Source organism: Ostrinia furnacalis, unplaced genomic scaffold (assembly GCF_004193835.3).
Source record: "Ostrinia furnacalis isolate ACB-3 unplaced genomic scaffold, ASM419383v2 OfSCF4908, whole genome shotgun sequence".
NCBI classification, from domain to species: Eukaryota; Metazoa; Arthropoda; class Insecta; order Lepidoptera; family Crambidae; genus Ostrinia; species Ostrinia furnacalis.
In genome coordinates this window covers 27,997-39,495 of record NW_021135147.1, presented here as the reverse complement: position 1 = coordinate 39,495, position 11,499 = coordinate 27,997, and the positions used below count along the sequence as shown (strand labels likewise).

The following is an 11,499-nucleotide window of genomic DNA, read 5'->3' as shown; positions in this document are numbered from 1 at the left end:
TCCTGTACCCCCCTCCCCATCTCTAAACGTTACGTAACACTCAAGTGACCATTTTTACTCTAAAGGCGCTAAAAGTTATGTTATAGTTTTTGTCCTTGGTATAGTTTTAATTGCTTTTGCGGTAATCATACTAAATAAAACAAGAGATTTTTAATCCGCAACACCTTTCAATTTTTAATTATTTTGTTTATTTTTCTATAAATTTCTGGCTTTACACACACACAATTGTTTTTCTCCGTCATTCCTATCCTATTTTAGCTTTTTTTACACAAACTCTTAAAATACTTAACATGTTTATTATAGCATCAACTTCGTCTTCGTCGAGCCAAACAAATGAAAAATGACGATCGTACTATAATACAAACGAAGGATTCCCCGTAAAACGTAAACAAAAAGGGTTGCCAATTTGGGAGTTTTAATTCCCTAAATTTTTATTTAAAAATTAAGAAACAATGTTACGTAACGTCTTGTAAGAAAATCCCCCTCCCGCCCCTGTAACGCATCGTAACGTTTTACGGGACCCCCCTCCCCATCCAAATTGCGTTACGTAATACTTGAAATGGCACCCGGGGCGGACCGCCCCCACCGCCCCTCCCCCCGTATGCCACTATTTAATTGTCATTAATGTAGAATTTTACTATGGACAACAATGTTCTAACTACCCATTGCCGCTCATGTCGTCTCGTTTTATCGCAAAGAATCACCATTTGATGGGAGCGAGAGCAAAAATGGAAATGGACAGTTAACACTGTGGCCGATAGTACATTGTGTACCAATAGTGACAGGGAATTCGTAATCGTAAGCGCGAAAGCTAGGTTTGAGTGAAGATAGACGAATGTTTGTTACTCTTTCAAGCGGATTGGATCGGACGTTCAACAAGCTTGATGATTTTTTTTTATTCTGGTCGCGGTAATTTAAAATATCATAAGAGGTGTCAATTTTCGAATTTCATTTATTTATTTATTTATTAATGCAAAACACTTGTAAGCTTACAGAGCAGGTCCAAAGCGCTTACAAGCTTAAAAATAGAATAAACATATCATAGGTACACTTTTTTTTTGGTGTCGTGTGGGGACGGTTTGTGTTCTAAACGGTCTTAATTCAGTTTGCAAGATTCCACCCATACAAAATATATGAGCCAGTCGTTGTAATATGACGTTACGCGCATAAAATGGCGGGCCGGCCGCCGCCCGCACTTTTAAAATTCAATATCTTGGAAACTAATTGACGTATCGAAATAATTCTTTCACGTGTATTTTTTATTTTTAACAGAGAATACAGAAAGCTAAAAAACAAAATCAGTGAACATTCTTCATTGTGTAATTTAAAAAATAATAAAGATAGATTTTTTTTTCTTATTTTTCCTAAAGTAGTCATGATGACCATGTCGGGACAGGTTGTATAAATGGACACCAGAAAACTGATGTATAAACAAAATTATAAGTTGCAATGATAAAAACTATAAGTTGTAATAATGTTAAGTTTTTCACAATCAGAATCATCATTTACTTTAAATGTGGTATAGATGGATGGAAGGATTTTTTTACAAACTGGGTTAAAGGCGGGCCCGCAAAGGCTTTACATTGTGAACTGTCCGCAGGGCGACAGCGGAGGTCCTCTGGTGCTGGTGGGCAGCGATGGAGTCCCCACCTTGATCGGCGTGGCTTCCTTCGTGGCCGGCGCCGCGCACGGCGGCTGCCACTCCGGACTACCCGCGGGTAAGTTTATTTATTTATTTTTTTATTTATTTATTTAATAACAATCTTAGCTCTAACATTACAGGTTACCCCAATGCGATAGAGTAGATTAATTAGTACATATTTAACAATTAAGATTGCCGCTATGGCTATAACATAAAATAAATAATGTAACCTTTGTGAATTCAGTCAAAGAACAGCTGAATATGTCAACGGTTCTAGCTACTACATTAAGTGTACGCAACGTTCTGGTAATTGGCGCCTCTTTTAGCATATTAGGACAACCAAAAAGACACAAATACAAGCAAAGGGGTTCACATACATAATGTTGTCTTAGGACTAGGTGCTATCTTAATTACAGACTGTAAAAGTGGACTTTGACAGAATATGAAACTTAAACGTAGAGGTAATTTTGACGCAATTTAAATTAAATTAAAGTTACAAGATTACACGCGAGCGATTTTTTAGAGCTAAAGTCCGGTCGCCGAGCAGATAGAACTTCGTACAATGACTCCGAGCTACCTATCCTTAGCAATTATTTTATTTTATTTATTTATTAGGACAACCAACAAGACAAACACAATTATATTGCAGTTGTCGCTTGCACAATCACTGTGGCCGCTCGTCGCACAGTCGCAACAGCAATATAATTGGGGTCATTGTACGAAATTCTATCTGCTCGGCGACCGGACTTTAGTCTGATGATCGAAGCAGTAGAAGGTGACTTATGAGAAGTTCTTTTTAAATATGTATTATCTAAAAAACGTCGGTAGTCGGGCCCTGTAGCCCTGGGGCCCCGTATCATTGATACAGNTGATACGGCTGATACGGTGATAGCGACGACCCTGCCACTGCATACTCGATATGCAACTAAAGCCTGGTCCGTGAGCACGTAGAATCCCGTCCAATGACCCCAAGCTACCCATCCTTGTCGCTCGCACGTAATTATGTGTTGCTGTCACGCTCGCACACTCACTGCGGGCGCGCGTCGCACAGTCGCGACAGCAATATAATTACGCGCGAGCGATAAGGATGGGTAGCTTGGGGTCATTGGACGGGATTCTACGTGCTCACGGACCAGGCTTTAGACAACCATAAACGGTAGCGGTAACGGAAATAAAAAAGTTTTATGAGTACCTTTCAGCAGCGTAGATGACACGCGACTGTACACGACCATAACGAGCGCATTGTATTGTTGCAGTTAGTGACACCGAATGATTTTAATTATAGCTTTTGATAAACTTAGGCTGGGTTGCACCATCTTACTTTAACTTTAACAAACGTCAAAACTCTGTCAAACTTCATAAAAAAGCACCGAATATTGCTATAGTTACGGTTAAAGTTAGGTGGTGCAACTCAGCCTTAAGAAAATAATTAGCCCAAATATTACCTTATTTCATACCATAAATAACACAATGTATTTCTCCCTCAGCATTCGTCCGCACCAGCCCATTCCACGACTGGTATACCGACATCACCGGCATCGACTTTGATACACTGAGCGACGGCGAGACTGAGTCGCCGCCCACTGACGCTCCCACCACCACCCCTGAGCCTACCACGACTCCTGGGCCTACCACCACTACTCCTGAGCATACCACCACTACTCCTGGGTCTACCACCACTACCCCTGAGCCTACCACCACTACTCCTGAGCATACCACCACTACCCAGGCCCCTGTGACTACCCCTGAGCCGGAAGAATCGGAAGAATCACCAGAAGAATCTGAAGAAAAACCGGAAGAATCGGAAGAAACACCGGAAGAATCGAACGAATCAAATGATGGCTCCGAAGAAGATTCCAGCGATGTAGATTCAGACGAAGACGAGGATGACAAAGAATTATCTGAGCTTCTCAAGAAACTGGAAGTGCTCGTGAAAGTCAAGGTCAAGATGAGCAAGCACGGCAACAAACACGTCATCAACCACGACAAGCACATCACGCACCGACACTAACCTAATAAAAGTGTGTTGAAAACTTGTTTAAGGCGGGTTTTAGAATCGCGCTGACCGCTCGCTGATCATCGGCGCTGACAGATCAATATGTATGTAATTGAAGGGAACGTTCCTGAGTGACGCTGATCGCTCGGCGCCGACGCTTCATACATTTCGGCTATCAGCGCTGACGGTCAGCGTGCGTCAGCGTGACTCTAAAACCAGCCTAAAAGACAGACACGTGAAAATAACACCCCTCTCTTCCGTCGGGGGTTAGACGCTTGTATAGAAAGTTAACTTATAGTTATGAATAAAATGGTATTATTTATTTCTGTTTGTAATCGCTACGTCATAACTGAGTTGTTTTATTTCTTGCTACTCCTTGATTGCAATCTAAAGTAGATACGAGATAAGCTTCTTAATTTATACGTCAATGGAAATTATTAACGAACATAATAAGAAAAGATGACGTGAAGAGTTATAATTATGTCCAGTCTAGTTTAGTTTTTATGTAGCCTTGCAACTTAATATCAAAGTACAGTTTTTAAAATCTACTGGTAACTGACAACAATGAGACTGGTTCAAATTAGGATAAAATATGAGACAATTTGATTTTAACACGAAAAAAATTAAATAAAACTAAGTTATTCGGTCTTTGCGCTCTAAGATGGTGTCTCGTGACAAAATAACATAGAATAGTAAAAAAATAGGCGTGTGCTGAGTGGCCAATTCAATGGCCCGTGCTGTTCAAAGCTCTCCTTTCCTTTCCCTCAAAGCAAATGTTTGGATTGCTGCAACAACGAAAGATAGACTCAGGAATAGATATAATTAGGTCCGAGGCTAAAATATTACAAGCAAACTTGTTTACTTTTTACATTAATGTTCAAAGAATGCGTGTTAGGTTTAAAGTGTTTTGATTGTTTAATCATTGATTGAAGAAAACTGATTTTGCAAATCCGTGTGTCAGCAGTAAGTAGCTATCGAATTATTTTTATCAATTTTGGTAAGTATTGATACGCTCACTATCGGCATATAATTATTATTGCTGTACTTGCGTGCTCAATCAAGATATCATGGCTATCAGTAATTAGTGCTACTTAACAGTGATTTTTTGCTACCGTTTGATGGATTCAAGTGTCGCGATATACCTACGCGGAGCTTTGCGGTGAGTGGAGGGAACAGTGGGATCAAACATGTCGTGGAAGTTGGTATTCGTGGTCGCTCTAGCTGTGACTCAGGTAATAAATGTTAAGGATTCTCTAGAACTACAGTTTTTCTAAAGAATTAAAAAGGTAATTTTGAAGTTGTGAGGGTCTAGAACTTTCTAAATATATTTAAATGATGATAAAGCATTGCGCAACTAATTAAATACAAAGCTCCTCCGGTGGCTCATCTCTTGAAGTGTTCTGAAATTGCTGGCAGGCCAACTGTTATCTTTTTTCCTGAAGTTATACCGAAGAAATACTTATAGATTCAGCGTAACGTTATTTTTGATATACTCGTAAGTTGGCGATTACCCACTCGCCATAATACGACTCGAAACCGAGAAAATGTCGGATTGACACCACCGAGAATCAAACGAGCCAGTCCTTCGCTTCGAAGACTCACCGTTGATTTCGTTACGATTACAGAAAGAATTACCTTTTTAACGTTCGCCACGAGATGTGTTAATTTGCCGGTGCCCATTTTCAGGTCCCAGCAAGACCAGACGTAGCCCAACTAGCAGAGCCTAGCTATGTAGAAAATGTTCGCAGCAATGACGGTAAGCAGTTTAGCAAATAAATAATACCTACCTTACCTAACACCGCACGGCTTCAAGTTCATGAACTTTATAGATTTTTTTTAACTGTTGGTATTGGTATTAACGACCCTGATACGGGGTCCCGTATCATTGATACGGAGTTAGCTACATCCCTGGATCGCACAGCGTGTGTAGTATAGCGCAGGGGGGCTCTTGACCTCAAGTATGAACGCTTGTAGGTTCCCGGGGCATACCACGCACCAGGTCTCACTTTCCCGCCGAGTTATTCCGCCATCTTTTTGCTATCTCTAGGCACAGAATAAGTAAGTAATAGTATCTCTAGGTTCCCGCATCAGGTCGGGCTGGGAGGCGTACCCGGCCGGGGCATCACACGCACCAGGTCTCACTTTCCCGCCAAGTTATTCCGCCATCTTTTTGCTATCTCTAGGTTCTCGCATCGTGTCGGGCTGGGAGGCGTACCCGGGGCAGCACCCGCACCACGTGTCCCTGCGCATGGTCAACCCCGACGGCGCCGCCTTCAGCTGTGGAGGCTCCCTCGTCGCCAAGAACTGGGTCATCTCCGCCGCTCACTGCACTGCTGGGTACGTTTATGAAGGACGAGGGACTTTTGTAAACGAGAAAGTTTTTCAGCCGTGGAAAAAGATGCCTAGAAAAAAACAAAATTATATTATGGATGGAGGCTGTATGTATTGTGTTACCTTTGCGCGTTGTTTTAAATTTTTTTAATGGTGTTGCCGACTGCTATTTGTTTATTACCCTATTTTTTCATTATACCGATGTTTGTGAATTAATTTTATTAATCTTTTGATTCATTTTATGGCTGATTAGGGTTCAGGATGCCGAATGTGTTATTAAAAGAGCGATGCATATTATTGTCCAAACCTTAAAATAAAGTTTATTTTAAGGCAAATTAATAAAAACTGTTGTTTTTAGGCGTGCAAGTATTCTAGTCCGCGCTGGTGTAGTGGATGTGTCTCATCCAGAATTCACCTCCGAGACTACAGAGTGGTACAACTACCCCACGTTTGTCGAAGAAATGCCTCAGTTCGTGCAGCCCAATGATATCTCACTTGTGAAAATGCAAGACTCTGTTACGTATACCAGTAAGTTTATGTTATTTTATCTTGTTATAATCGATTTGTTAAAAATCTAACTTCAATTTTAACTTCTACCCTTCTACCTCTACCTTCGCACTCACAGCTTTCTGCATAACCCAGGGGTCGACTGGCTGAGAATGCTCAAATAGCATTAAGTCCACCTTTTGTACCTACTATTTTATTGTGCAATAAAGTTTTATAATAATAATAATTTGTTCTGCATTCAGTTTTAGATCAAATTTTCCAGTCTTGTGACTCGTAATTACCCAATATTGGTATGAGTTCTTTTTAGATATGCTTAGATATTAGGAATGATTATTACCATCTACATAGATTATATTATTTTTTGTTTGTGATTTACAGGGCTCACTCAGAGAATCCGTATTCAACCTGGTGTGGATGCGTTCCGCAACTACGAAGGTCTTGTAGTAATCGCCAGTGGCCATGGAAGGACATGGACTGATGGTATGGAGTGGATCTATTGATGAAGATAATAATATAGTTGAACAAAACTTTATCATATTTAACAAATTTTCGATTTCTAAGTAGAATATTTAAATTGTTTAACACGAGTACGTGCTTTTTACACTNTTTACACATCTTCACAGGCTCCACTTCCCAAAACTTGAACTGGGTGTACCTGCGAACTATATCCAACGATGCGTGCGCCGGAACCTTCGGAAATTCCCTCATTAACAACAACGCCATTTGCGCTAGATATTTCAACGTCACCAGCCAGTCCACTTGTCAGGTAATTACTTTCCATGTTTTTTGTTCATCTGGAAGCACTTTCAGTAAAACAAATACTGACACAATTGTAAGAACAGAATTATGAAATGATATCCTTAAAACGAACTAAGGATATCAAACCTTTGCTTGGTCTAGCTATATAAATGCCGATTCAACAACAACAACACTACCTATTCCCCAAGTAACAGATTTACCGTAACGAATAATCAAACCAAACACATAACAACGTTATTGACAAAGAGAAATGAATAATCTTATCTTCCTAGGGTGATAGCGGTGGTCCACTCGTCCACACCGACGTGGATGGCGTTCCTACCCTCATCGGCGTGGCGTCATTCGTCGCCGGCGGCTCCTTCGGCTGCCACTCAGGGCTGCCAGGTGGTAAGTGGCTTATGAACTCAAAGAGTTGTTGATGTTTTTTGTTGCATTTATCGTCATCGAACTATTTGTTGCTCTAAAATATTTTCAAGCCTAGATGAGCAATAAAATGGTCATTATTTACGATACAAAATATTACATTTTTCTATTGCCTTTTATTGTCATCGATATTAAAATACCTACTTCGGATTGCAGGTTTCATCCGCCCCGGACCATTCCACGATTGGTTTACCCAGATATCTGGTCTTGACTTCGACAACCTCGTCGAAGAAGATGATGTGACTGAACCGCCGCCTACTGAACCACCCGCAATCTCTACTGAGGTGCCCACGACAACTACCCAGGCACCCACTACCACTACTACTCAAGCACCCCCCAAACCCGACACAGAGGAACCTGAAAACGAGACAGAAGCTCCTGAGTCAGAAGAAGATACTAACGAAGACTCAAACGAAGAATCAGGTGACAGTGACTCCTCCGAAGACGACGAAGATGATGATCCTGAGCTGAAGGATCTGCTAAAGAGACTGGAAGTGCTCGTCAAGGTCAAAGTCAAGATGAGCAAGTATGGAAATAAGCACAAGCATGAAATCAAACACAAACACAATAAATCTATATCGCATCGTCATTAATATGATGACATGAGGTTAATGTTTTTTAACACCGGAAACTATAACACTGATGTAAATAAATGTTTTGTATTGTTTCGTAAATTTTCTTTTCTTTTCCTTGCTATAACGTCTTGATTGATTAATGTCACGATAGACGAACGGTAAAGGGGTCGGACTGGCCGACTCGTGATCCGAAGAACGCGGGTTTGAATCCCGCCTCCGCTCTACTATTGTGGTGAACCCACTCGTGATGTTCAGATCATTAGATCTTTAAATCATTAAATCACGAATTATCGTCATCATGATGTATGTATAATCAAAATCAAATCAATTGCAATTTAGCATACGTATCTACTTTTTACTATGTAGCTACCTAGTTACTGATGTTATAATAAATGTTTTTTTACAGTTACCTACTATGAGTAATAATAATAATTAAGTAGGCCTTTTAATGCTTAGTAATATTTTAATTTCAATTAATTGAGACTTTAGAGACTGTTGATTATTACTACTTTTGGAATGATGAATGTCATAAATTATAAGAATAAATAGAATTCATGAAGAAATTAACTTTTTGAAACTTATTTCGTCGGAAACAATTTCAAATGATATTTTGCGAAATCACATTATTTATTTTTATTATACATACAATGCAATAATTAAGCGATTATTATATTAATTATTACTAACCAACAAACTTAACCCTCATAACTGTAAGTTTTCAAGAAGTTCATAAACTTCGTCTTTGTGACGTAATTAATATTATTTTTTTAACATGATTTCTCCGATATGCTATAGATATTGCCGGTACACTCAATCAAGATTAGATCAGTGTTAAGTATTTTTATCAGTAATTAATTAGTTTGATATTTACAGGGGTTTTACGACGCCGTTTGATGCTTATATTATTTATCTATTGGCTTGTGATATAAGCACAGGCCTAGTGCTTTTAGTGGCGAGTGTTAAATCATTAAGATGTCGTGGAAGGTGGCATTCGTAATCGCTCTTGCCGTTGGTCAGGTAAAGATCTCAACACATACCTACATTAAAAAAAAATTCTTACCTACACATAAGTAGTCCCCGAAAATGATTTATTTCTATTTAGGACCTTGATGAGTAATAATTTATAAGGATTACCTACTCAGTCATAATAGTATTATTATGACTTTTTTTTTATTTTACAGGTACCAGCTAGGCCAGATACAATTGAAAATGTAGAACCTACCTTTCTAGAAAATGTCCAGAGTGATAGCGGTGAGTACCTAAATGCCAGTGAATTATTTTATTTCACATTTAGGTATATTCCTTCTGCTACTGCTGGCTACTCCTTAGTCGTGAAATCGACACACTACACTATTTATTCCCAAAAAGGCTTAGGGATTTATTAATATGGATTTGAACCACTTTTTAACAACATCAAGTAGTAATGAAAAAAGTGTCTACAGTGTGAAAGCAAATCGTTTATATTTAGTCTATTGTGTTTGCAGACTCACGTATTGTGTCTGGATGGGACGCGATGCCTGGTCAGTTCCCGCACCACGTAGCGGTGCGCATGATAAACCCCAATGGTGCCTCGCTGTGTTGCTGCGGTGGCTCCCTGGTCGCCAAGAGCTGGGTGATCTCCGCTGCCCACTGTACAGCTGGGTACGTAAACTTACCGCAGTTATGGTAGTATTCAATATGTGTTTAGTTTACCAGCATCAGCAATACCATGACTAAAGTTGATCCAGACCTTGTGTCAATAATGAAAATAACTTATTCTCCTTCATAGACGTGCAAGACTCCAGATCCACGGTGGCGTGATCGATGTAAACAACCCAGAATTTACCTCTGAGTCCACAGAGTGGTTTAACTATCCAACTTTCATAGACGAGTTGCCCAACATTGTACAACCTAATGATATTTCCTTGGTAAAACTGAAGGACTCGGTTAGGTATACCAGTGAGTTTTCGTTCTGTTCTGATTTTATTATTATTATTTATTATAATAACAGTAGCAAGAGAAATATCATCTTGTTTGTTTCTTGCAGGGCTCACCCAACCAATTCGTATACAGCCTCGTGCGGAAGTAAACCGTAATTACGAAAATCTAGTGTTAATTGCTAGCGGACATGGAGCCACTTGGACTGGAAGTAAGAAATAATCATTTTAAAATTTCATTATTAGAGAAAAAAATATATAGTTCAGTGCAAATATTAACAATATTATTCTTCACAGGCGCTATATCCCAAAAATTGCAATGGGTTTACCTATTTGGTGTGTCGAACGAAGCGTGTGGAAGAAACTTCGGAACTGCACTTATCACCAACAACGCTATCTGCGCCAGATACTTCAATGTCACTAGCCAATCCACTTGCCAGGTAGAGTAACTTTCGCGTGTTGATCTTTTATTATACATAATATTATATAACATATAAAATAAAGCTTTAACGTCTACGTCACAAGTGGTATTAAATATTTAATTATCTTATCTTAATAGGGAGATAGCGGTGGCCCACTCATCCACGTCGAAAACGGCGTACCTACCCTTGTGGGTATAGCTTCCTTTGTTGCTGGTGGAACCTTTGGCTGTCACTCTGGATTACCAGCTGGTAAGTAACAAATTTACTTGTTTTACAAGGTTAACAACACACGCACACAATAATAGCTATGCTGCTAATTTTTTTATTAGCAGCATAATCCACTGATTTTATTTATATAAAGTATTTTATTACAGGATTCATCCGCCCTGGACCATTCCATGACTGGTTGACTCAAATCTCAGGACTTGACTTCGAGAACTTAAATGAAGATGATGAGGAGGCGCTGCCGACTGTACCACCCACGATCACTACCGAGGTTCCTCCCACCGATCCGCCCACAACTACCACTGAAGCGCCCACAACTACCACTGAACCGCCCACCGAACCTGATACTGAAGAACCTGAAAAGGAGGAAGAGTCAAATGAAGAATCAAATGAAGACTCTGATGACAGCAGTGACTCTTCCGAAGAAGACGAAGATGACCCAGAGCTGAAGGACTTGCTTAAGAAACTGGAAGTGCTTGTCAAGGTCAAAGTCAAGATGAGCAAGCATGGAAATAAGCATAAACATGTTATTCATCACAATAAAACAATAACGCACCATCACTAAAATTAAATGACTGATGAGAAAATCACTGAATTAGTTTAACGGAGTATTTAAAGAAATTAAATGCTTTTTCGTTATTGTATGCGTTTTCTTTTAACCCATACTGTTTTCATGCAATTTTAGATTTTTATTAAAGTCAAC

General features: G+C 39.6%; 3 protein-coding genes across 3 annotated transcripts in view; all 3 read left to right on the top strand.

Annotated features, from left to right (window-relative positions):
* The window catches only part of LOC114360152 (transmembrane protease serine 9-like), a 7,565-nt gene extending 3,578 nt beyond the window's left edge, over window positions 1-3,987 (top strand). Inside the window, exons 4-5 of the mRNA XM_028314732.1 lie at window positions 1,601-1,718; window positions 3,130-3,987. Coding sequence (XP_028170533.1) covers window positions 1,601-1,718; window positions 3,130-3,653 — 642 coding nt within the window. The 3' untranslated portion in view covers window positions 3,654-3,987. The remainder of the gene's footprint in view (window positions 1-1,600; window positions 1,719-3,129) is intronic.
* A 745-nt stretch (window positions 3,988-4,732) lies between these two features.
* On the top strand, window positions 4,733-8,329 carry LOC114360150 (collagenase-like). Its single transcript, XM_028314731.1, has 8 exons — window positions 4,733-4,870; window positions 5,325-5,394; window positions 5,822-5,975; window positions 6,328-6,497; window positions 6,855-6,956; window positions 7,100-7,242; window positions 7,508-7,622; window positions 7,815-8,329. The coding sequence occupies exons 1-8, from the start codon at window positions 4,826-4,828 to the stop codon at window positions 8,249-8,251; spliced, it is 1,236 nt and encodes a 411-aa protein (XP_028170532.1). The 5' UTR covers window positions 4,733-4,825; the 3' UTR covers window positions 8,252-8,329.
* Window positions 8,330-9,139: 810 nt separating this feature from the next.
* LOC114360153 (serine protease 3-like) lies at window positions 9,140-11,436 on the top strand. Its single transcript, XM_028314733.1, has 8 exons — window positions 9,140-9,250; window positions 9,415-9,484; window positions 9,718-9,874; window positions 10,002-10,171; window positions 10,260-10,361; window positions 10,447-10,589; window positions 10,709-10,820; window positions 10,946-11,436. Exons 1-8 carry the CDS (start codon window positions 9,206-9,208, stop codon window positions 11,359-11,361), a joined length of 1,215 nt encoding a protein of 404 aa, XP_028170534.1. The 5' UTR covers window positions 9,140-9,205; the 3' UTR covers window positions 11,362-11,436.
* Window positions 11,437-11,499: the final 63 nt, after the last annotated feature.